The sequence below is a fragment of the Dasypus novemcinctus genome, chromosome 24 (genome assembly GCF_030445035.2).
Source record: "Dasypus novemcinctus isolate mDasNov1 chromosome 24, mDasNov1.1.hap2, whole genome shotgun sequence".
Lineage (NCBI taxonomy): Eukaryota > Metazoa > Chordata > Mammalia > Cingulata > Dasypodidae > Dasypus > Dasypus novemcinctus.
The window spans coordinates 7,972,002-7,998,685 of NC_080696.1; the positions used below are offsets into that span (position 1 = coordinate 7,972,002).

Genomic DNA, 26,684 nt, shown 5'->3' on the forward strand with positions numbered 1-26,684 from the left:
CTCATTATAGACTCAAATAAAAGAGGTTGAAGAATCATTTGGAGGGAAATTATAAATGAGTCTAACTCTGTTATATTGAGGAAATAGGATGTCATATACTTCAAGATAAGACCCACTGACGTGGTGCTGCTTTCAAGGAATTGTGTGCCTTGCCTATAGTGTCTGGGTGGCTCTAGAACCCTCAGGAGCACCCCTATTTGAGGCTTTGTTCCCAGTGGCAGTTAGTGAGATCTGCCTGTGACATGTGTAATTGTAACCTGGAATGACCTCCTGACTCATTTTGAAATCACTTAGCCATAAAAACTCTTCTGTATTTGATGTTTCCCCCTTTTGGTCAAGGTCTTTTTCCAAATGCATCACTAGTTGGTGCTTGGTATTAATCCCTCAGTGCCAGGGAGGCTTATCCCTGTGGGTCTTGTCCCACATGGGGGGAAAGTGGTGCACTTATTTGCTGATTTTGGCTTAGTGAAAGGCCACATTTGAGGAACAAGGAAGTTTTCAGGAAGTAACTCATACGCAATAAAAATTATAAGGCTAAGTTTCAGTTTTACAAGAATAAGTTTCATAGTTACATGCATTCATACTGAGGGCTTGACATACTGGTCTGTTATCTTTTATTGCCCTTCTATTTGAGGACATAGCAGGACTTCCCAGGATGGGAGTTTAATATTTTGTTGATTATTGTGTTAGTCTCCACCGACTGAAATAACACCCTATGACAAGATGAAAACATGTATATTCCATAGGAGCATGCCCCAGGTGCACCCTTTCTCACACACCCTCCCACCACTGATGTCCTGCACCATTGACCCTCCCTGCCATATTTACCAAAAGAACATTCCCACAGTTGTATTTTCAGTCAGACAACTCTGCCTCCCCAGAGTTCACCTGTTCCTTCCTCTAGTCACCCCAGTTCCATGGGTAGCCCAACCCAGCTCACCCTCACCCTCCAGCACCATGGAACCCATTCACATCACCCCCATCCACTGCCAAACCACTCTCTTCCACCTTATCATAGGTTCTGCCCAGATTGAGCATCAGCTCACTACTCTCTACTCCCTTTCTATTTTCTGATAATCTGTCTTCCAGACTTTGTCTCTGTGAGTCTGCTCAGTATGCTTAGGTCATGTCAGTGAGGTCATGCAATATTTGTCCTTTAGGGACTGTCTTAATTCACTCAATAAACGATCTTCAAGATTCATCCGTGTTGTCCCATGTGCCAGTACTCCATTCCTTCTTACAGCTGAATAATATTCCATTGCATGTAGATACCTCATTTTGCTTATCCAATTATCCATTGATGGACATTTGAGGTGCATTCACCTTTTGGCAACAGTGAATAATGCCTCTCTGAACATTGGTGTGCATGTATCAGTGCATGTCTCTGCTTTCAGTTCTTCTGGGTATATACCTGGTAGTGGGATTGCTGGATCATATCGCAGTTCTGTAGTGAGCTTCCTGAGAACCGCCTTGCCATCCTCACAGTGGTCTCACCGTCCTACATTCCCACCACCAGTGGGCAAGGGTTCCCTTTCCTCCACATGCTCTCCAGCACTTGTAGTTTTTTTTAATAGCCTCTAGTCTAATAGGTTTAATATGAGATCTTATTGTAGTTTGATTTGCGTTTCCCTAATAGTTAGTGATGTTGAGCATCTTTTCATGTGCTTTTTAGCCATTTGTATTTCCTGTTTGGAAAAGTGTCTATTCAAATCTCTTGCTCATTTTTTAAATGGGTTGTTTGCCTTTTTATTATTGAGATGTAGGATTTCTTTATATATGCTGTATATCAGAACCTTATCGGATAAATGGTTCTCAAATATTTTCTCCCATTGAATAAGTTACCTTTTCATTGGGCAGACTCATTTGAAGCACTAAAGTTGTAGTTCTGAAGAGGTCCCATTTATCTGTTTGTTTCTTTTGTTGCTCATGCTTTGGGTGTAAACATTATGAAACCATTTCCTACTATAGTATCTGGTAGATGCTTCCCTAATATTATCTTTATGGTGTTGACTCTTATATTTAGGTCTTTGATCCGTCTTGACTTAATTTTTATATAGGGCATGAGATGGTGATCCTCTCTGATTCTTTTGGCTATGGATATCAAGTTCTCCTAGTACCATTTGTTGAAGAGGCCGTTCTGTCCCAGATGCGTGAGCTTGGTGCCCTTGTTGGATATCAGTCTGCTATATATGCATGGGTCTCTATTAGTTCTCTCAATTTGATTCCATTGGTCAGTATGTCTAGGCTTATGCCAATACTATGCAGTTTTGACCACTATACCTTTAGAGTGTGCTTTAAAGTCACATAACTTGATTCCTCCAATTTTGATTTTCTTTTTCACTATGTTTTTGGCTATTCAGGGCCCCTTGCCCTTCAAAATAAATTTCATAATTGGCTTTTCCAGTTCAGTAAAAGGGTGCTGATGCAAAATACCAGAGGTCTGTTGGCTTTTATAAAGGGTATTTATTTGTGGAAGGATCTTAGAGATACCAGGCCATAAAGCATAAGTTCCTTCCCTCACCAAAGTCTATTTTCACGTGTTGGAGCAAGATGGCTGCTGACGTCTGCCAGGGTTCAGGCTTCCTGGGTTCCTCTCTTCCCAGGTCTTGCTTCTCTCTGAACTCAGGTCCTCTGTTTTCTTCACAAGGTCAGCTGTAGACTATCAGGTGAATGGCTCTGTCTCTCCGGGGACCTGCTGTGTCTATGGAGCCGTCTCTAATCTTCTGTGTTCTTCTCCTGGCTCAGGTCCTCTCTTCCTAGGACTGGCTTCTCTTTCCTCTGTGTGCTTACTTGCAGGGCTCCCGCTCAAGACTCCAGCATCAAACTCCCTACCAAAACTCCAACATCCAAATCTCCATCTCTGCCCTTTGCCATCCATGCCTTTTATCTGTGAGTCCCCACCCGCCAAGGGGTGGGACCCAACACCCTACTGACATGGCCCAATCAAAGCCCTAATCATAACCTAATCACACCCAGGTACAGACCAGTTTACAAACCTAATCCAGTATCTGTTTTTGAAATTCATAACTATATCAAATGGCTACACCTCCTAAGACTAGCGCCTTCTTCCTTGCTATCTGAAGTCCAGGCCACAGACCGGCAGCATTCGTATCACTGGGAGCTTGTTAGAAGTGGAGGCTCTTATCCTACCCCAGACCTTCAGGATGGGAGCTTGGCAATTGTCTAGGTGCTTCCATTTGAGAAACGTGGATTTAAATGAGAAGCGAGTTAGGAACTAGTCCCCAATTAGATGAATTGATTTAGCTGAGCTTCACTTGAGAGCCTTCTGTCCTCGCCAAGCTCCCTGTTGAAGGTGTTTCTGCTGGAAATCCGGGACTCAGGACAAGGGTGGAGAGATGTCTGCTTGAGAGAGACGCACTGTGTGTAAACCCCATGCAGAGGGCGACTGGGGGGAGGAAGGCAGAGCCACGCCGTCAGCGTGTCGAAAGCACTGCTGAGGGAGCCTCGGCAAGTCCGTTTTAGTCGTCTTGAGGTTACTAAACATCTCTTATAAATCACTCTACTGCCTCTGTCTGCATGTCCAGCTCTCCAGCTTCTGACATCTTTTTTGAAGCTGAAGCTCTTTGTGAGCTAAACTGACTGTTCACGGAGAAATTACTAGATAGTTTGTTTAGACATAGACACCTCCAAGAAACTCGCCAAGTAGAACGTCTTTGGCAGCGAGTCAGAAATCCACCACCGTTAGTGCTTGGGCCTTTGAAGTCTGAAAGGATAAATATCAGTCTCTATTTGACAGGAATTCTGTCTTCCTGCAGTTTCTCACTTTTCTTCCTTCAAGAGTCCTGGAACTAATGTGTCACTATGACCCTGCCGTTACTGTTAAATCAATTTGCTCATTTGCAGGAGAGCTTTTATTATTTAGTAACTTGATCGGAAAAACTCCTACAATTCTTCTATAAAAATCCTTGCTTTGTAAAGCCCAAAATGACCAGGTGGAAAATTTCCATGTTCACTAAGACAAAATTATTTTGACTGGAAATCGAGCATCCTTTTATTGGGTAGAAATACAGAAGTATGTGTAAATTTTGTAGTAGTGTTTCTTAACCCTTGCTGCACATTGGACTGACCCGAGGAGCTTTAAACGCTCTTGTTGTCTTAGTCCCACTTCCAGAGATTCCAGGGTACTTGGTCTCAGCAGCCTGGGTTCTAACGCACCGCCAAGGCTAAAAGCCTTTACTTTATTAACCCGTTGATTAAACTGAGTGTCGCTAACAGGTCAGGTGCGGTAAGTACAAAAGATTGTCAAAATGCAGATTCCAGGTACATCCTCCGGGGAAGCTAGTGCAGTAGTATGGGGGCAAAGTTAAGAATCTGAATATTTAAAATAAAATTCTGGTAGGAGAGGTGTTGGGCCACAGTCAAACACTTCCTTGGAATCATGACTGGAAAGAAAATAGCTGGTGGGACTAAAGTGGTCAGTGTTGGACTCTGGTGGTCCATAAATAATGATCCAGGAAGCACTGAAAAAGAGGAAAAATAGAAATGTGGTGAGACTCTGGGGGGAGCAATGAAACAGCAAAGTTCTAGCCCTACTTTGTACCCCCTACCAGCTCTTTCACCCAAGGGGAGGGATCCTTTCGTTTCTTAAAAAACGGGGGCCTTGGTAAAAGGAAAAATAAGCCTTCGGTCCTCTGCGCTCCCGTGTTCGGTCATTGTGCAATTCTAAAGCCTTTCCCTTGGCATTGATTCTTACAGAAACTTCCCAGGAGAGGTGCTGGATGGGTCACCCTGTGCACCGGGGCCAGCAGCCGCCCTGTCCCCTGGGAACTCGTTAGAAATGCAGATTCTCAGGGCCCACCCCAGAGTTAATCAGAATCTCCGCAGGTGGGTCCCAGCAATCCATTTTAACCAGCTCACCAGGAGAGTCTGAGGTGTGCTGAAGTTCAAGGGCCACTGCCCTAAAAATCCCTGGAAAAAAGAGTTATAGTGAATGGAAATCACCTACTGTAAGCAGAAACTTTTGTGTATGGGAGATTATAAAAGAATAGTTTAATACCTTTTTTTTTTCCTTCAAAAGTACCGGGGATTGAACCCAGGACCTTGTACCTGAGAAATGGGCACTCAGCCACTGAGCTCCTGAGCTAATCTGCTTCCTGAAGAGGGTTTTTTTTTAGGAGGTACCAAGAAATGAGCCCAAGTATAAACTTTAAAATTTTTAAATGACTTAAGTAAGATGATAGGTATGTGGGAAAGTGAACTTAAAGGTAATGCATAAAAAAGCCAATTTCAGTATCTCCTTGCTTCACCTGAAATCTAGAGCCTTGCCATATCTCGTGTAGTTTCCTGACCAATGGCGTCAACATCAGCCGGGAACTAGTAAAAACTGCAGCGTCTTGGGCCCCATGCCAGAACTACCAAATCAGAATCTAAAGTCAAATGCAGAAAAACGCTTTTCACTGTGGTAAAACGCACAGCGTAAAGTTTATGTCAGTGTGCAAATCAGGGGCGTTCAGTGGGTTTACCATGTTGTGCGGTCATCGCCACGATCACTTTTTTTCATAACCCAAACAGAAACCCCATACCCTTTCAGAAGCCACCACTCCGCTCCCCATCAACTCTTGCTCCCTCCCAACCCCTGCAACCCCAAATCTGAATTTTTTTCCTTTGTTTGCTCTTCCCCTATTTCAATTTCAGTGTGTAGCTGTTGAGTTCATGTTTTACTTTAAGCCTTTTTCCCATTCTTTGAAGACAATTACTTAGTGCTTTTACCCCCCCCCCCTTTGTGAAGCTGCCATCTCAGTATGACTCTATTACTTAGATATTTTAAACTTCTTTTTTTTAAATCTGTCCCCCCCTTTTAAATATGGGATCTGGGCGGAGTATTGGGGGGCTGTTTTCTTTCAGTGCTATGTCTTTGTCATTCTCTATAAAATTGTAAATTAGAAAATGAACATTGAAGGTGCAACAAGAAATTAGGTTGACACTGAACTACAAAACTCCTTTCTAAAAGGGAAAACTGCTTGGAATCTATTCATTCCAGCAGAGAACTCTCAGATTAACAGATGACTGGCCTGTGCTGGGGCCACTCGAGGTGACGCAGAGGCACCTGACACTTAGAAAGAACAGGGCAAACTTAGCATGAAGTGGATGAAAGTGGAGCACAGCACACTGTGTGCATGCTCTTACTCTTAGAAATACCAGGTAAGCTCTGCAGTCACAGTTCCTACGTACCAGGAAGTGTTCAGCCTTTCTCAAAATGTATGAGTTCTTACAAAAAAACACTGCCTCTAAAATATGAGAAACTACATTAAAGAGACCATTTCATTAGGTATCTGCCAATTATGACATCTTGTCAACTATTACATCATCTGTGAGATCAACTTGTAAATTAAATCATTGTTATAAGCTACATTTGGTACAGGTGCCACTCAATATGTTACGATTTGGGGTGATTTCTACAAAAATATGAATTTCTAGAGCTACAAAGATCATAAAAACCCTAACCTACCTTGGTTAATTACTTACTTTCCTCCATATCCTTTTTTTTTTTTTTCCCCCTATTTAGAGTGGAAATTAGTCAAGCTCATTTTATTTGTGGCAAGAACATGCTATAAACAATTTAATTTTTGATAATATTGCTTGTCTCTATAAAGCTGTTCTCGACTTTTGGGGGCTACAACTAATGGAAGACTCTCATGAAAGAAGCTCTAGACACATGAAAATATGCACAAAAAATATACATTTTGGACTGAAGGCTAATGCTTCAGTGAAGGTAAAAATCAAACAGTAGGTTGGCTCTCAGGGTTTTAATCAAGAAGAGGTAACTTCTTGGGTCACCTGGCTGCAGGGTGTGGTCTCCACACAGCTGGTTCCAGGGTCTCTGTGGGGCTGAGGGGACGCCCACGTCTTTCCATGTGTTTGGAGAGGTCTCTGGCCTCGCTGGCAGTGACTGACAGCTCCAGGCTGACATTCCCAGAGTTGCAAACCTAGCAGAAGGCAGGCTCTGCTTCCCTTGTATCGCAAAACCAGTCTTGGCCTCTGAATCCTGGCTGGGCAGATCTGAGTATTCTGTCCATTCCCGAACCAGAAACATCCCAGCTCATGTCCCGAGCGCCCCTTCTGGTGTCGGTATCCCCGGAATGTTAGGAACTGAGTTCAGGAAGGGAGACCTGAGGACGAACATCAGGACTCTGTCATCGGAAGTGGAGGGGTGAAGACAACCCGCATCCCTGCCACGAGAAGCCCCCGCTGTCGAGGTAAAGAGCCACGGAAATGCCCTCTCCACGTCTTCAGAGCCCACACTCCGTGCCTGGCGCCTCCGTTCCTTTAGGAAGTCTGCACCGTGTGCCTGCTGTGCAGGGAGCTTGCAGCCACACGTCCGTGCCCCGTACCGCCTCACTTCCTTGAAGCGTGTGATCTCACGCTGGTGCTGGTTCGTCAGGCTGCGCTTGATGTGGCATCTGAGCTCGGTGGGGGAGCACGGTGGGGTGGGTGAGCGTATTGGAAACCACCATGGGATCCCCCCCAGGGATGTCACCCTGCAGGCAGCTCTGCCCCGAGGCATCTGAAAACGAGGCTTGTTCCTAAGACTTGGGGCTGTGTTGCCAACCCTTGTGGGGAGTTTTTCTTTAAACAAGTCTGCAGCACTTATTTCAGGCTTCACCAATCTAGTCACTACTTAGCAGAGAGGAAAGGGCACATTTTCAATCCACAAGTATAATGGACATCAGACTCTACACAGAACATGCCGATGGTGATCAGAAAATAAACAGGTTTCTTTGTGTTTGTCCGTGTTGGGGGTGGCATCAACAGAAGAGAATGCATTAAACCAACACATCGTCAGTCCAAAACGGTAAAACAGAAGGTAGCTTCGCTTTGCCCATGGATTTCTGAATTTAAGCTGAGCTTCTCTGAATCTTCCAGATAGTCCTCATCTTTAGGGATCCTAGCATCTAAAAATAAACTGGCTCTTTTATCAAGAGTTTAAGGCAGGAAACAGAAACCACTGCAGGCATTTTAAGCAGAAAGGATTTAATACATGGGATTGGGTGCTTACAAAGTGCCCCCAAAGGCTGGAGAACTGGGAGTATTGTGGCCACAGGAATTTTGAGTCAAGGATTTACCCCTGTTGCTATCGCAACTCAAGTCTTTCTTGCCAGAAGCAGTAGCAGCAGGAAGATGGCCACTGCCTTAACGTCATTTATCTGCTGCTAACTGGGGAACCCAGCAGCGGTGAAGTCTTGGAAATATTGTTCTTTGCTTTCTGGTTTCCCCAACGAAGGAATCGTGGAATGGAGTTTTACAGAAACATTATGTAATATATACTACGGTTAAAAAAAACATTCTCCTGGAATTTTAACAACAAAGTCACTTTTTGTTCATGAGAACACCTGTTTACTTGCAACTCCTACACTCTGGTTTATTGGACTTACCCCACTCAGATAACATGGAGGTGACATGTTCCTACAACTGACAGCAGGAGAATTGCATCCAGCATCCATGTGGAATCTAAACCCTCTCTTGATATAGATGTGGAGTGGACACAACTATTCCAGGGTCCACAGAATGGAGGAATAGAAGTATGGATTAGAGTGGACTTACTGATATTCTGTTCATGAACTACTGTGATTAGTAATCAAAGAAAATGTGGCATTGGTGTGGAGAAAGTGGCCATGGTGGCTGCTGGGGGTAGAGAGTGGGAGGAAGAGATGTGATGTGGGGCGTTTTCGGGGTTGGAGTTGTCCTGGGTGGTGCTGCAGGGACAGTTACCAGACATTGTATGTCCTTCCATGGCCCCCTGGGTGGACTGTGGGAGAGTGTGGGCTATGGTGTGGACCATTGACCATGAGGTGCAGCGGTGCTCAGAGATGTATTCACCAAGTGCAATGAATGTCTCATGATGATGGAGGAGGTTTGTGTTATGGGGGGAGAAGTGGGATGAGGGGGCTGGAGGGTATATGGGGACCTCATATTTTTTTAATGTAACATTAAAAAAAAAAGAAAAAAAATTAAAATAGTTAAAGATGAAGTCTCAGTAAAGTGAATTTTGCTTTCTTTTTAAAAATTGAGTTTTAAATTTTCATATTGTAAAATTATTGTGTTTTGACACATACATTGAGTTGTTACCACTAGCATAGATACAGAACAATTCCAAAAATTTCTCTTCCATTGCCCATTTGTAGCCAAGCACTCTCCCTCCCCTCAACCCCCAGCAACCACTGGTCTGTTCTCCATCAACTATAGCTTTACTTTTTCCAGCAAATCATATAAATGGAGGTATTCAGTGTGTAACCTTTTGAATCTTGCATTAGTATAATGCATTTGAGATTTGTCTGTATCTGTTCCTTTTTATTGCTGAGTAGTATTCTACTATATGTACTATATATGAATTGTATTTTGATAGAATCATGTTCCCTATTCAAAATTTCATAACTTTACAATATCATAAATATTATGAACCCTGCTTTGTCTCTTAATCATGACAAATGAAGAAAGTAAATGTCTTCCCTTTCCTTAGTGACTTCAGACTAAATTTTCTTTATTGACAATCAGGTCATGTAGTCTAATTATGGTTCCTGAATGGGATGAGTATAACTAGACAAATCTCAAGGAATCTTTCCTTTCTATTATATACATCAAGTATGCTACCTAGAATGTATCAAATCCTCATTCATATGTCCTCAGTGAGTTTTCCAAAAGATGAACTTCTTTCAAAGTGAATTATTTGTTAGTAGGTGCCAGGCTAGAATTGAAAGGCCGGTGAAGACCACCCAAATTTTCACTTGAAAAAAGCAGAATCACTTTTGGCTGTGTTTACAGATCCTTTCTTCTAGACAGACCTCTGCATATTTTGATGATTCATTTTAAAAACCGATTTATCAACCACAACAGGAGAAAGCACTAATAGCCAACGGCTTAAAAAAATAAGTGACATCATCCAGGTTCAGGCTCCCGCAGGCCTTATTATTGGGCAGAATGGAATTATTCACCTTCTGGCTTACCTCGCTCTGGAGGATTTAGGCTCATCTCTTTTCTTAAGGGGTTCTGTGCACATTCATTATCTCAAGTTTCTTGGTTGTCCACTTTGTGTTTTGTTTGAAAAGCAGAACTCTTAAGAATGCTCTGCTTTCTCAGGCTCAGCCGGACAGTCAGTGGTAAAGAAACCACGAAGCCTGCTTACGCTCGCTCTCTCCCAGACACCCTGCTCATTACATTCTTTATTCCACAACCTTATGAAGTAGGTGGTAGTATCAGTATTTAACAATTTAGGAAGCTGGGGTTGAAAAAAGCTAGGTTCCTTTCCCACGATTCACATAACTTGTTCAAAACGAAATTGGACCCAGGACTATCTGGTAACAAAGTCTAAGCTTTTAACCACTAAGTTTTAGCTTTTTTTTTTTTTTTTCCATTTAAGCTTAAGGACATTTAGGAGAGGCTGACTCTTGTCAGTGCTATTTTGTATACATAGAATTATGTGCATCTATAACTAAGTGGTTCTATAATTAGGATGATACTTGCTTATCCATATTACTCAACTCCATAAATCGTAATTCATTCTTAACAATGCGAGGTATGAATAAATAATGTATCCTGCATAAAATGCTTTGTGGATCAAATACTAATGAGAAACATTGGGCATCTTCCAAGAAGGTTTGCCAATGGCAAAGAGGTAGAAGAATCCTTTGTCACACCTGCCGGGACTTGGAAGTCAGATTTCACATCCTGACTCCCCGTAATAGCTGGGGCTCCTAGAGTGTGTGCTTATTAGATTGAGAGGCACAGAGTGACCCCCTTTCTACAGGAATTTGTTGCAGTGGGCCTCTACTCTGCCACTTTATGTAGCTAAACCCCATCAGGTGCTTCAGTGGACATAGAATTGCTCTGCTGACGGGGGCGCTGACTGGCATTGAGCAGTCCACAGCACTGCCGGTGCTTCCAGTCCTCACGGTGCTGGCTGTAAAACGTGTCCAAAGGCTGCGGCCTTCCATTTAGACTCTCAGCATGGTCTCGCTCTTTCTCACTCACTCCATTTGTGCGTTATGTGTAATCCTGGGAAACCTCATTTTAGCACTTGGGAAGGACGTTTTTATTGTGGCTTGCCATGTACTGCTAGGTTCTTCTATACAAAACAAGTAAGCGAGCACTGTCCTGGAGCTATTAATTCATTTTTTAGAGAGTGGGTTTGCCAGATTCCTTGGTGAGTGTACCCTTAAAATAAAAAGGCGGTCTTAGTTGATATTGGGCAAGGTCAGCTTCTCAGCCTGACCATGTTGTATGACCATCTTCCTTCTTCGCTTGAGAAGAATTGCTTTTGCCTTAGCCACAACTGAATGACCAGTTGAGTAAAATCCAGCCTTTATGCAAAGTAAACATGTTTCACCTAGAGAAGGCTACTTAGCAACATAAGGTCAAAAGACCGCTCAGCCCACTTTTGGAAAGCCTGAGCTGTTCCCGAAGATAGGCCAAAAGGGCTGAGCAAAACGGAAGAAGAGAGAACTAGACTACTCTCGCTCATGGGCAGCGGTTTGATTTTCTAAAAGGAGCCACTTTGTTTCTTCGCCTGAGAACATACGAGTCCTGAGTTCCCAGCCTTGGCCAGCCCAGCTTCCCTGCTACAGGGGAGAGTTAGGGCAAAACCAGCTACACGATGCACATGGTCAGCCCACCTGAGCCGACTCCACATTGCAGTTTCCAGGTTATCAACCGCTAGCACCGCGGTCGCGACGGGCGGCTGCTGGCCAGAGTCGCAAATGTCCGAGGTCAGGGAGAGTTGCTCTTATGTGGCCAGGTCCCTGGTGAGATGTGTGATATTTTAGTTTACGTTTCACTGGTGGGGGGAGGTCGAAGGGTGGGGCACTCACCAAAGGACCTGCACACTGCGACACGTCCTGCGTGGCCTTCCCAGGTGGGGGCGGTGGCACCTAAAGGCAGCCCAAGGGCACACAGGGCCTGGACACTTCTGCACTTCTGCTCTGAAACACAACCTTTCTCTGGGGGCTTTGCTCTTTTGATAGTTTCACCCTGTGTGCTTTTTCTTAAGATAAATTCAGGACAGGGCATGTTCCAGCAAATGACCACTTGCAGCCCCAGCGACGTGCCTGTTGCCTTAGAAGGTAACTTTATGCTATTTTTATTCAGTTAAATCTCACAAGCCCCTAGGCACGAATGTTGCCGACGTGCCTTCTTGGAGATTTGGGCATGGAGAATAGAAACTTGGTAAGGTCGGAGCAAGCCAAGCTGAATGACATTTGGATGGGGTCACCAGTTACACCCTGCCTCCTGGCCATGTGGGATGGAAGGGGTGGTTTGCGAACTGCCAGATTTCAGTGCGCCTCAGTTAACTTCTCCTGCAAGCCGAAATGCTCTGTAAATCAGGGAAGGGCTTTGCCATTCTCCTGCTCATGTCTTTCATTACAGTTGAACTGAAAAAGAGTTGGTATTGATGTTCCATTAGCTGTACTTCCAGGCAGGGATTAATTTATGAGAAATTGAATTATTCCGAGTTTTTGAGGAGTTTTACTCAAGCATAGAAAACTCTGTTTCTAAAACTCAAAAAATGACACTTTAGGAAGTAGTTTGAGCAAAGATGTTTGCGTATTAAGGTGCCCAGGGTTACCTGAGCAGGCCTGCAGCGCCTCTGCCAGTCGTGATTATAGTTGCCTCGCTCAGCGAGCTCTCCTTGTTGGTGGGTGCTGAGCTCGGCCCTCTGCATGTGTTTTTCTAATATGGCCCTGACCGGATTTACCAGGTGCGTTATCACTGCTTCCAGCTTGTAGCTTGAGGGAGCTGCGCAGGATCTGCCAGGCAGCAGACATGGGAGCTGGGATTCCATTAAACAGTCTAACTTTGCGTTGTGGGTTGAGTCGTACCCCCGAGGAAGACACGTTCCTGTCCTACCTACCCCCAGTCCTGTGAATGTGGACTCGTTTGTAAGTAGGACGTTGGGAGACATTAGCTAAGAGGAAGCCAGACAGCATCGGGGAGGGCCCCGATCCGGCAGGACTGGTGTCCTTATACAGAGGGAATTTGGGTATAAACAGACCAATGGGCACGTGATGGCAGACTGAGTTACGCCACGCAAGCCAAGGAGTGCCCAGGACTGGCCGCCGCCCACCCGAAGCCGAGAGAGGCGCAAAACGTGTTCTCCCCTCTGAGGGAAAGCAGGGACCTACAGACACCAGCCTCCAGAACCGCGAGGCAGTAAATTTCTGTTGCTTACACCAACTAGTCTGTGGTGCGGCATAGCTCAGAGAAATGGTGGGTTTGGTTTCAGACCACCGCGATGAATCGGATATCTCAGTAAAGCGAGCTATGTAAATATCTGTTTCCCAGTGAATGTGGAAGCTGTGTTGACAGTATACTCTAGTTTATTAAGCATGTAATAGCATTATGGCTAGAATGTATAAACTTTAATTAAAAAATAATTTATTGCTAAAAATTGCTAACCATCGTCCGAACTTTCGACGAGTCATAATCTTTTTGCTGGGTCTTGCCTTGATGTTGATGGCTGCTCACTGATCAGGGTGGTGGTTGCTGCAGGTTGGGGTGGCTGTGGCAATTTCTTAAAATAAGACAGCCTTGAAGTTTGCTGCTTTAATTGAGTCTTCCTTTCACGAAGCATCTCTCGGTAGCATGTGATGCTGTTTGATAGCATTTTACGCACTAGAACTTATTGCAAAATTGGAGACGATCCTCTCAAAACCTGCCAGATGCGTTGTGCACTAAATTTATGTAATATTTTAAATCCTTTGTTTTCATTTCAACAATGTTCACTGTATCTTCATGTTGGAGATTTGGACCCGAAGGTTATCGGGAATGAAAGAAAGAGAAAGAAAGAAAGAAAGAACGAGCGAGGGACCTGGGATCAGGGGGTCTGTGAGTAGAGACTCATCAGACAACTTTATTATTTACAAGGGGCTCTCTGTACACCCCAGTCTATGTAACAACAAGCAGCAACACATAGCCTATGTGACAACAAACAGCAACATGCAGTTAACTATCAGCATAGTCTAAGGAATTTTAAAAAATCTTATCTCAAGGTACAAAGTCTGAGTGTTCTATTCACTACAAAAGGTATGTGCTCATCTTTTCTTTCAGCCCTTAACAGCTTCATCCCATTTGCTGGGAACTCTTAATTAATTACCGCATTCCTTAGGTTGCAGGCGTAGCCATGGAGACAGCACGTCTCTCCTTGTGAGGCCACTGTGCCTCAGTTTCCAATATCTTCACTAGGAGTAGATTCCATCTGAAGCAACCACTTTCTTTGCCCATCCCTAAGAAGCATCTCCGCATCCGTTTTAAGTTTTATCATGAGATGGCAGCAATCAGCCACACCTTCAGGCTCTGTATTAGTCTGCCAAAGGGGGGCTGATGCAAAGTACCAGAAATCGGTTAGCTTTTATAAGGGGTATTTATTTGGGTTAAAAGTTTACAGTCTCAAGGTCATGGAAAGTCCCAACTCAAGGTACCATGAGAGGTACTTTCTCAGCAAAGTCGGCTGCCATGTGTTGAAGCAAGACAGTGGACTGTCTTTCTGCCTGGTATCTCAGGGCTTCCTGTGTCAGTGTTCCTAGCCTTTTCAGCTGCTCAGCGGCTCTGTTCTTTTCAGCTGCAAACTATCAAGCAAAAGGCTCATCTCTCCCCTGGGCCCCAGCATCAAACATGACAGAGCTCTCTCTCTCCTTGGATCTTCTTGAGTGAATGTCCATTTACATAGGCCCACCAGAGGGGCAGGGACTCAACCGGAGTCATGCCCTGCTGTCAGATCAAACTTAACAGGCAATTTAATCAAAGACACCTCAGGTGAATCTAATACAAGCAAAGGGCATCACACCCAGAAGAATAGATTAGTTTACGAACATAATCATTCCCTTTTTGTGATTCTAAATAATCTCAAACTACCACAGGCTCCATTTCTAATTCTAGTTTTCTTGCCATTTCCACTGCATCTGCAGTCACTTCTTTCACTGAAATCTTGAACCACAGTCATCCCTGAGGGTTGGAATCAAGTTCTTCCATACTCTTATTAATGTTGCTATTTTGACATCCTCCCATGAATCATTAAGTGTTGTTGATGGCATGTAGAATGATGAATCCTTTCCAGCATGCTTTCAGTCCATTAGAGGAATCACTGTTTATGGCAGCTATAGCCATATGAAATGTAATTTCTTAAATAATAAGACTTAAGTCTAAACGACTCCTTGATCCATGGGCTTCAGAATGGATGTTGTTGGCAGGCATGAAAACAACATTAATGTAGTTGTCCATCTTCACCAAAGCTCTTGGGTGACCAGGTGCATTGCTAATGAGCAGTCATACTTTGAAAGGAATCTTTTTTTTTTTTTTTTTTGAGCAGTAGGTCTCAACAGTGGGCTTAAAACGTTAGATATCCATGTTGTCAACAGATGTGCTCTCATCCAAGCTTTGTATCATTTATAGGCACAAGCAGAGTAGATATAGCATAATTCTTAAGGGCTCTGGGATTTGTGGGAATGGTAAATGAGATTGACTTCAACTGACAGTCACCAGCTACATTAGTCCCTAAGAGGAGAGTCAGCCTGTCCCTTCAAGCTTAGAAGCCTGGCATTGACTCCTCTAGCTATAATCTTCTTCTAATGGAAAGCTTGAAAGATAAATTTGTTGTTTAGTGAGGCTACCTTTATCAATGATCTTGGCTTATCTTCTGGATAACTTGCTGCAGCTTCTATATCAGTACTTGCAGCTTCACCTTGCACTTTGATGCTGTGGAGAGCGCTTCTTTCCTTAAACCTCACGAACCAACATCGAACTTATCTTCTACAGCTTCCTCACCACTCTCAGCCTCTGAAGAATTAGAGTGTGGGCCTTGCTCTGAATTAAGCCTTGCCTTAAGGGAATGTTGTGGCTGGTTTGATATCTCTAGAGCGCTAAAGCTCTCCATGTCAACAATAAGGCTGTTTTGCTTTCTTGTCACTCATTGGTCCACTGGAATAGCACTTCTAATTTCCTTCAAGAACTCTTCCTTTACATTCACAACTTGGATAACTGGTGCAAGAACCCTAGCTTTTGGTTCGTCTTGGCTTTCAGCATGCTTTCTTCACTAAGCTTAACCATTTCTAGCCCTTGGTTTAAAGTGAGTCGTGTGACCGTTCCTTTCGCTGGAACAATTAGAGGTCATTGTGGAGTTAATAGATGGTCTAATTTCAGTATCACTGTTTCTGGACTGGGGAACAGCCAATTGGTGGAGCAGTCAGAACACACATTTATCTATTGTATTTGCTATCTTTTATGGGCAAGCTTGTGGCACCCCAGAACAATGATAATAGTAACAAAGAATCACTGATCAGAGATTAGCACAACAGATAAAATAATTAAAGTTTGAAATATTCTGAGACTTGCCACAATGTGACAGGACACATGTGCATCTTATTGGAAAAATGGTGCCGATAGAATTGTTAGGCCAGGGTTGCCACAAACCTTCAGTTTGTGTTTAAAAAAAAAAAATCTGCAAAGCAATTAAAATGAAGTGCAATAAAATAAGGAATGTCTGCAGTTTATTACAGCAGCCCTGGCAAACCAAGATACGCTATAATTGCTGTAAGTATCTGACCACGACTAAGACTCAAAATGAACCTGAAGGCAGATGCCCTAAGAGCAACAGGTCCTCTTGCTTATGCCTATTCAAAATGCTTATATTCATTTAATCTTTCATATACTGAAGGATTACACTGTGCCAGGTGGACACAAAATTGAGAGATTCATAACACATCTAGTAATTGTAATAGTTTTACTGTATTTACCTTAGTGGTTGCAATTATATAAAAGAAATTCATGTGCTGGACTTGCTCAATGTAAGGAATATGGTTCATAACTTTAAGATTTGGACACTGAAACTTGGGGTATGACGTTTGGCTAGAGAATGGAAAAATCTCTAGGCATGGACTACAAAATTAAATAACTTGCTAATTTATTCCTTTCTGTGTCTTATCTGTATTTGAATGCTTCCTATATTGAAGGAACCATGCAGAGATGAATGCAGCTTCTTATGCATCCATTTACCCATGTTATGAGTTTGAAATAACTGTGGTACTAATGGAATAATCTGTTGCCTTGGTATATTTAAAGTGCTGTAGGATTCAAGGGGAAAGAGAATCAGAGAAAACATCAGTCACTACATTGAGCCAGACCTCAAAATATAAACAGCATTTAAGATGGGAAGATCAGTGAGGTTGGGGCTCATTTTAGGTAGAAGGGAACAATTAGGAAAAATGTAGAGGAAAGAGACCAGCAAGAAATTCAGCTGAAATTTGAGATATGGAAGCCAAACTTCAGAAGTATCAACAGTCGACTTGCTAAGCCACTTCCAAAGTGTTCATCATCGTGATAATGTCTTATGAAGATGGAGATTTTAAAATTGAAGTAAGATATGGTCATTTAAAAAATTAGAAAGTGCATAAGTAAATAAGCTCAGCAAGGTACCTTTATCCAAAGGAAACCACTGGCTAACGTGAATATTTTCCTCTTACGTGTTTTGCTTTTTGTTTCTGTGTGTATTTCAAATAGTTGAACTCATGTTCCATCCTATCTTTTCATTTAAAATAATCCAGCCTTTACCCATGTTAGGAAAAGCCCTTTAATGGTCTTGTACTGTTGTGTGGCTTTGCTCAACTTGGCTTTACCCCACCCGTGTTGATGGGGGCTTGGGGCGTTCTGTTTTCCACTGCTGCAGACAGGGTGGTCCCATAGCCCTTTTTGTCTTTAGCAGGTGGCAAAGCCAAGGCACTTGCTGGTGACTTACTCCTTAGGGTCCTGGGTGCCATGGTAGCCCGAAGACGCTTGTATACAAACAGCAGTTTGGGGGGGGGGGCGGGTGCAGGGTGATGAATTGGCTCTGTAGGCCATATGCCCTGAGGCTCCGAGTCGAATGGGCCACTTACCTTGGACCCCAGAATGGGATTCGTTGAGTTTGACTTTCATTTCAGAAATCCAGGATTTCAGAAGCCATTCGGTTCCTCCTCCCTTTGCCCAGGGAAGTTTTGGTTGTTAGTAAAGAACAAAAACCTCGTCTCTTTGCATTGGATTTCTGCAGAGGGGCCAGCAAGCAGGGCCACCTACCCAAGAACAAGGATATTCTTCCTCTAGGGGCACTGGGGACGTGGCAAGGAGCAGGGTAGGAAGCTGCCGTAACTCCATGGTTTTTCATCCAGTTGGAGTTAGCAACCAGGAAGAAATTCCCCTTAGAGAATAAAAAGACTAAAAAGCTCATGCCTGCCTGAATGGTGTTTAGTGTTGTCACATACACGCCTGTAGCTCGTTCCTGTGTGCTGTGAACGCGGATGCTGTCCGCTGGCCCTTCCCCCTCTGATGCCGCCCGCCTGTGAACGTCCCCGCACCCAGCAGTTCTCGGCTGTTGCATCCCTCGTCAGTCCCAGCAGACTGTGCGTCAGAAGCGCGGTTCCTTCTGCTGAACACACGCGGGTTCCTGATACCAGCACCTGGGGCCACTTGTGTTCTGGTTCAGCAGGGAAGGAGATGGGAAGGAGACGCTTAGCTCAGGGCAAAGAAGCATCTGCTCCTGGGGCCAAAAAAAGTTCAGCAAATTTACACAATTGATGCTGCTTTGAAAGTGTCTCTCTGGAATTAAATTAAATCATGCTCCCAATTTAGGAGCCTCACTTTTTAAAAGAACCGGTGTGTTAATTCCTGGAGAGAGCAGAATTCCTTCAGAGCTGAGTCTGCTGACCCAGGCAGGAAGCTGTCTTCATGCAGATACAATGAAGGAAGGTGGGGTCACCTAGTAGCTTTGTGACTTTGGATAAGTGACTTTATTGCTTTAGTTTCTCCATTTGCAAAATAGATGGAATAATAGCATATCATACAGCCTATATAATTATTTTAGATGTGGGAGCAGACTACATGTTGAAAGTAAAATCAATACTTAATGGTATTATTCATCTGTGAATTAGCCAGTGATATTATGCACGTAAGCTAAAATTTTGGAACAGTATTTTTCTTGCTATGAGGCAGGTCTGTAGGCTAGATATAGTAACACATTCAAAATAATTCATGGTCTATTAGGTAAAAATGACAAATGAAAACTCTCCAGTCCAGGAGTGTTTTAAAGTAATTCATGTGCATTGTTAATCTAAATAGATACATAAACACAAATAAATTCTAAAATGTTTTGCTTACCACACAGTATTTTCTAAATTTGCTCAAAAGAGTGTAGGTTATTTTATTGAGAATGATGGAATATATTTAGCTTGAAATATGAACCTGAATGATTTTGTGGAATTAAACTGGAAATGAGTACATTTTAGGGTCTCTGTAAAACTGTCTTTGGTTGGGTGGCTGGTATCTTTCCTTCTTATTTAATGGAGAAAAAAAAAGGCACTGAAATGTTAAATGTACCCTAAAATTTCAATTAATATTACATCACTAATCTACATGTTAATTTGCTAACAGTCTCAGCAAAATATCCAAAAGTGAGAAACACTGCTAAATGTTGAGAATAGCTATTGTACAGTTTCTGCTCTATAAAAATGCATCTGATTAGTGCTCAGTAAATGGTAGATGGGTAACAAGTGGTGGCAGAAGTAGCTCATTTGGTACTCCATCTATAGGCCTCGTGCCCTTGAGGGTGTGCTTTGCAAAAGCAGGTATATCGTCATCCTTCCTGCAAGGTACCTGACCTGTGTGGAAAACCAATACATTGTTCTTTAATGAATACATTCTCATGAAGGATTAAAATCAACTAAAGATTTCCATCACTGGAAGAGTTCTCAGCTTCTTCTGAATTACATGGTATATTTCCTCCCTTGTAACTTTAAAGTCTCTTCTGCCACAAAATATAGAAACTACTTATTGTGTATTAGACACTGTGCTTGTTACCCAGAGAGTCAAATGAAATGAGAAAGAGAACGCCCAAGTCGTCAGCTAACAGGGTACGTCACTGCGTAGCAGGCAGTGGGCACTTTTCGTCAGACCAAAGAGCAAGCTGACCTTTCCTGATGTCAACCAAGACCATCTCTTTATTCAAGGGTATGTTCTCAGGGCCTTAGAGATTCTTATCACACAACTTTGCCTTACTTATTCCTCCAACAGAAAAGGATCCATAAAGAGAATTATTTTTTGGGGGTGGGGGGCAAAGCCTGACATCACAAGGGGTAAGAGATTAAATGTGGATGCACTCTCGTCGTCACATGCTCACATGGCATAATCAAGCCATTTCTTTCCTCATTTAGTTATCCCCTTACTCATCAGACTGTTTAACCACCTATTAAAGTACCAGCCACGCTGCTAGGTGTAGTGTGGGGAGAACCCAGTGCGGCAACTCAAAAGACAAATGACACGCAAACCTTTCTGTCAAGCCACTCACGATCAGATGGATACACTTGTGTTCCTAATAGTCTCCTCCAGAAAAATGATGGTACGATTTTAAGGACTTGTCTTAAATAGTCACAGGTAACTGACTTCATATTCCCACCCTGGATTACTTTGCTAGTTTCTAATTGTTCCCTTATTTTATTTCCTTCCCGGAAGTCCCTTAATACTCTTATCAGCAGTCATTTCAGATTTAATCATAACATAATCAGAATGCGCACTCATCCGCTAGAGCCACAGGAGAACTCTCAGTCCTTGCACCCTTATCCTAGCAGGTGTATCCATTGGCTTTTACTGTGTGGCAAACCACACAGTTTAAAAAACAGTCATGCCTGTCTTCTCACAGGTATGTGAGTTAGGTGGTTTTCCTGATCTGGGCTGACATGATTCCCAGAGTCAGGGCCTTAGCCTGATGTCCAGGTTGACCGAGGCATCACGCCATGTAGCCTCTCGCCCTCAGGTAGGCTTTCCAGACTTCTTCATACGGTAGCCTCGAGCTCCAAAGAGAAGCAGGACAGCCAGTCCTTATGCATGAGTGCTTTTCAAGCTTCTGGCCTGCATCAAAGCAAGTCAATGTTCAACCCAGGTCCAACCTAGACCCAAGGAATGGAGAAATCTTCTTCGTCTAGGTGGGAAAAGCTGCAGAGTCACATCGCAAAGGGGTATGATACAGGAGGGAAAAGACTTAGTGGCCATTTTTGCGAATGATCTACCAATCCAGTAGATCTAGAGCAGAAGCAGCCGATGTTTTGGCTCAGAACGAACACTCCTCTTCACTCAGAGCCCTTTGGCCAGAAGGAATCATGTGGCTCCATCCAGCTGCAGAGGAGGATGGAGAAGAAAGCCAGTGCAGTTAGGTATTCCATGTACCTGCACTGGTTGTTACACCTCACTTATTTACCCTTAACAAAACAGGCTCATGCCCGTGAATGTTAGATATTTTCAAAGACACCCACCCTCAGTCACTGAAGGATTTTTTTTTATCCCCCTGCCTTTGTGGCTTTTTGTGTGCAGTCTGCTCTCTGTGTCTATTCGCTGTTCATTCTTCTGTGTCTATATTTATTTATTTTATTTCCCCTCCCCCCTTGCAGCTTGCTTGCTGTCTTCTCACTGTGTCCATTCACTGTGCCCTCTTCTGTGTTTTTTTGCTTTTCTCCCTTTTTTGTTGTGTCACCTTGCTGAGTCGGCTCTCCGCAGTGCTTGCGGGCCAGGCGGCTCTCTGTGGCGTGCGGGTGAGCCCGCCTTCACAAGGAGGCCCCGGGACGCGAACCCAGGGCCTGCCACATGGTGGACGGGAGCCCAGCTGACTGAGCCACAGCTGCTTCCCCACCGAAGGGTTTTTAATAGGGATCCTGGGGAGTGAGGCAAGTGGCTTACTTAAGGGTTTTCTGAAGTTTAAAATTTCAGGAAGAAAGTAGTACCTTGCCTGCTGATGGTATCTGGTCCTCCAACTTCTCAAACATTCTGTGTTCTATCTCTTAATACTGGATCTTCTTTACCCATTCCACTTAAGAATCTTCATCCTTTACACCCTAACTCAGCCCTCCCCCCAAAAGCCTTCCTACTCGTCTTCCCTGGATAGGCATCACCTCATCTCTGCGTGTATTTTTGCCGCTAGGCTGAGTCCACATGGGCTCTGTCATTGTGGGGTGTCGGGTGTAGGTTGGTGTGTACTCAGTTCTTGAAATGAGCCTTGAGTTTATGGCTTTTGGGTGCTTTTTGTTTTTCCGTTTACTTTATCTTCCCTGAGTGTAGATGCCGACAGTTCAGTAATCCTGTAGGTTGAAGATGTGATTAACCTATAAAACATCTGGCTGTCTGCACCCCTACCCCTTACACTTTCGTCTTCTTCAGTGTACGAGATGGTCACCAGGGGATGGTGGAGGAGCCTGAATTGAGCTGGGGTGGTCGCACTTGGGGCACCTTCCCTGGCTTACGGTTTTACATCCGTGGCATCCCCTTCTGTGGCCCTAAAGCCTGTGTGTTCCTTTTCTTTATTCCAGAAGGCCAAGGGAGGAAAGGCCCATGCTGCGGTGGTTGTGTAAGGTGTAGAACGTGATTTGCAGAGGAAGTCCTTGGACAGGAGCTAACACTGTAGCTTGAAGGGCTCCCTTTAGTTTACAACACGACCACAAGATGCAGGGAGTCTAGGCCTTCCGCCCACACCAGGGAGGTGAGTGCGAGTCATGACGTCCTGGGAAGAGAGTGCTGATCACCTGCTGAGCGCTGCAGAGGACTCCTAAGGAAAGAGCCTGGGTTCCAGGGTGCCCTGGGGCCTGGCTGGCCACCCAGCCAGGAGAGCATCTGGAATCTTCCCGGGCCCAGGGTTGAGGGCCAAGCAGCTTCCTCGGTCCCTTGCCAGCCCTCTGGGCTGTCAGGTCTTTCTGTGCGAGACCTGAGGCAGCTGTGGTGCTCTGTCAGCTTCAGGCAGCGCTCTCCAACCCCGGGGAGCCTCCGAACCGCCCACAGGGCCGTTAAAGGGAAGACTTGGTTTTTTTAAAGCAGTAATCTCACTTGGGAACAAGTAATGGGTTTCGGCTGGTCTGATGACATCAGGTCCACTTTGCACCTTTCCCGGGACATGTGAGAAGTGACCGAGGACTCAGATACAAACCTACCCAGGTATTCCTCTCCCAACTCGTAGATGAGGGCACTGGAGGCAGGAGGGACTGGGGATGTTGGACACTTGAGTTCGGAATTTGTCTTAAAAATATCAGTTTACGCTTACCAAGACCTTCCCCGCGTTTCTGTCTCGTTCCATTGTACAATGACAGGCTGTCACAGACTGAGCTGTGTTGATAAGCTGCCCCACAATTTCAGAGTATATTTAAAGTCAGTCTCTAAGAACTAATATACAGTGATGCCATTTTCCTGATTTTATGTTTATGATCCACAGTTCTATATCCCGCTGCTTATCTGATTTAGCAATGGTTGTAATATTTGGAGACAGTTAATATTGAGTCACGGCCAAACCTTAATAAACTTAGTTTTGAGTTAATACTTCAGGATCATGGGGGATTTCTGTATGCTCAGATAGATTTTAATATTACAGAAATACAATAGTGACCTTTCCATAAAACCTTAATAAAATTAGTTTGTGATATAAACTGCAGAAGATGTAGGAACTTTCTGGAGCAAGCATGCGTGTGATTTATCTGCATTTCAGGGTTTATCATATATCTCATTTCTTCAGCTCTCGTGTTTTCCTTTTCTCTAAGCTAAACAACAGTAATTGCCATAGTTTAAACTAGGGAACAGACAGAATTTTCAGAGACCTGTTTTTGCACTACTGTCATTTAATTTCTGCTAAGTTGCCTTCCGTCTTGATAATTCCAGTAGCCTCCATGCTGTTAAAAGAAGTTATGATAGATTCCTGAAACTTACTGGTAAAATTTTCTAGCTTTTAAAAGACCACACAGCAGGGGTGGGGTGGGGGGGAGTGGTGTGGCAAGTGGCAGCTGTCTGGCAACATAGCAGTGTGCAGCAGTTTGACAAGTGTTGGATAAGGGTACCTTATACAGTTGATAAAATGATGAATGTTTGGCAAATTTAAATGTTGACTGGTATCCTGAAATTGAAATTCTTTGTTTCCCAGAGACTTGCATACAGATGACCAAAAATGACCAAAATCCAAAGCCCTTTGCTTTGACGTCACAATATTTTTTTGTCAGTTCTAGTTTAGGGTGGAAAAAAGTCTTACAAAGTGCGGTCAGGGTGAATTACTTTCTGAAATGCCTTTTGCGATCTTGATGGCATGACTTTCAGGAGTCTCAAGTCCACAAATAAAGGAGGAGATGATGACTGTTTAACAAGTAGAAAGCTGTGCTTTTTATTGGCTCCAAGTTTATTTGCAAATGCAAAACCAGATAGGCATTCCCTAGTCAGTCACCCTGCATCTAGCTGTTTAACGCTTGAATTTTACTCAATATTCTTGTACAGAACAAACATGAAAAAGCATTTCACTGCATACTCGAAGCCAGGGATTGTTTAGACTTCCCTTGATTCAGAGGAGTTTGGAAAGAGGCTGATGGTGCCCTAGCCACGTGTACTAACCCAGCTGTGTTCTGAAACACATTAGAGGGGCAGTTAGTCCCATCTCCCACCCAGCACAACAGCCCTTGTAGCCACCTAGAGTCAAATTCCTTAAGTGACTGGAACCATCTAGTCTGTGAAACCGCTCCCTTCTTATTCCTATCTTATTTTTCTGATGTTGATTTAAAATCTTCTCTTACGTGGCACATAGCATTTCCTTTGAAGGAACAAGTATCTATACTACTCCCTCTTCCACGTGAGCGGACATGCGTGCCGGCAGCTCTCGTGCCCTGGTCGGTGAGTGAGAAGGTGGGGAGCGGGCGGGCCATCCGAGCAGGTGGTTCTTTGGCAGCTCTGCCAGTGACACTGGAACCTCGTTCGGCTCACTGGGGGGATCTTGCTTGGCCTCTACCCCCACCTCTGTTACAGGCTCAGCCTCAGATTAACCCTGAAATCCCAGAATCTTTTATCAGTGGTTGCTTAGATGGCATGACTTCCGTGTCCTTGACCAGCTCTCCATTTTATTGGTAACACTTCCTAAAACTGTGGCACCAAAATGTCCAAAATACTCTAATCGATGGTGGGATCTGAAAGCGTTTGTGGAGATGGCTGCCATCCTCGATCAATGTTCTAAGATAGCATTAGGACTCAGCATCCTCACCAGTAGCTTAGTAAGCTTGGTATTTACCAGAATTTCAGGTGACTTCTAGCCTTTGTCCTTTAGTTGCTTTTTCCTTTTTTAAATCTCCACAGCAATCTCTGCACTCGCTTTTACCACATCTTCCTGAGCCCTGAGCTCTGGGAGGAACCCAGGTGGAGAAGTCAAGGCAGCTGAACCTGAGGGAGTGGGGTTCGGGGAAGGACATGGGAATGGTGGGACCACCAGGTGTCCACGGGAGGGGGCCACTGAGCCAACGCTCAAGAGCAGATCACAGGGGAAGGCTGGGGGTGGGCAGGAGCTGGGAATAGCCGTGGTGGAAAAAGGGAGTCAAGTTCTAGAGCAGCAAGGCTTCAGAAGAACGGGAAGGGGGCACTGAAGACACTGAGATAAGACCATCGGGTTTGAAGACTGAAAGGTTCGGCAGTTCAGAAAGGCAATGGGAACTGAATATTTGAGATAGATCCATATTTTAAAGCAGTTACCAGTGAGTATATTGTTAGAAAAATGGTGAGATGAACAAAGCCTTCTTCTTTGTCAAGAAAACTGCCTTCTCTTTAAAACTTCAGGGCATAATAATTAACTTAGCGACAGACGTTTTGTCCACAAAACCTGATTTCATGTGATGGTCATAATTGAATCCATTTCTGTGCCCATTTTACCTTGGGGGGTTAGTTTCAAATAGGACAGAACATAAATATAAATATCTAGAGGCTTAATCACACTTGTGGTTTAACCAGTGTTAAATATAGCCAACCACCATTTTTCCTACTACAAATATTCCTAAATAGCTTTGTAGGCCAATGTCATGGACCCTGTGGCCAGATCCTTCTGTTTTGATAAAATTAACATTTTTCAATCATGTTTGGAACACCCTTTAAAAAAACTAAGAATTAAAGCCATGGCGATCTTTTTAAAGTAAATAATCATTTTAGGTGGGTATTTTCAAAAATAAACATAATAGAAATTTGAACTCCTTTTTCGTTTGGATAATGTAAACTATTTCCTGTTTCCAGTGATGTTACAAGGATCTCTGTGTTCAGGTATTTTGAAGCAGGAAATTGGATGGCGAGGGTTATATCGGCATCTCCTTTATTGAAGTAATCCCTAGTTTTGTTTGAACTACCTCTTACTAAAGCAGCATAAATACAATCCCAGGAAAAGATGACTTGCCGTGTTTCGGTCGGCACCTCTCCCTCTAAAGTGCTTTCCTGAGTTTAAAAACCTTTCCTCGTGGGAGCCAGTGTCAGGCAGAGCGTGGAGTTAAGTCCCGGGTGGTTTAAGTTCTAGTTATACCAGAGTTTGAGGGAATCTCAGTTCTCGGAGCTTCACTGTCTCCATTGAGCCAGTTGGGTTTCAGACTTGAAGAGATGGCACAAGGACACTCGGTAACATGTGAAACGTTGCCTCGATGTCGGATCCCCTCACTGGGAGGCCTTGCCGAGCTGTGGGCCGAGTCCCTGGGGGGGGGGGGGCGTCAGCACTGACCCTGGGTGGGGACGGGAACCGCGTTGCACGTCTCGTTACCGCAGGAAGTCTGGCTTCCCCAGCGAATGAGAGCACCAGCCTGGTCTTCGGGTCACACCGTTGACTTCTTTCTGGTGTGTGCTTGAAACTTGCCTGCAGTCTTGTAGCATTTTAGAATATTCTGGGTCAGACTTTACCCCTGAAG

The 26,684-nt window shown here is 44.0% G+C and overlaps 1 protein-coding gene across 27 annotated transcripts in view; it reads left to right on the forward strand.

The window, feature by feature from the left end:
• PLCB4 (phospholipase C beta 4) overlaps positions 1-26,684 on the forward strand; it is a 383,120-nt gene that overhangs the window by 197,780 nt on the left and 158,656 nt on the right. For 2 of the 27 annotated variants that reach the window (XM_071211548.1, XM_071211544.1), the window contains exon 1: positions 24,562-24,651. The exons of 22 other annotated variants lie outside the window; for them this stretch is intronic. In XM_071211548.1, coding sequence (XP_071067649.1) covers positions 24,621-24,651 — 31 coding nt within the window. In that variant the 5' untranslated portion in view covers positions 24,562-24,620. Of the gene's footprint in view, positions 1-22,833; positions 22,945-24,560; positions 24,652-26,684 lie in introns of those variants that run through there. 3 more of the 27 variants (XM_071211545.1, XM_071211551.1, XM_071211543.1) reach the window with 3 other exon arrangements.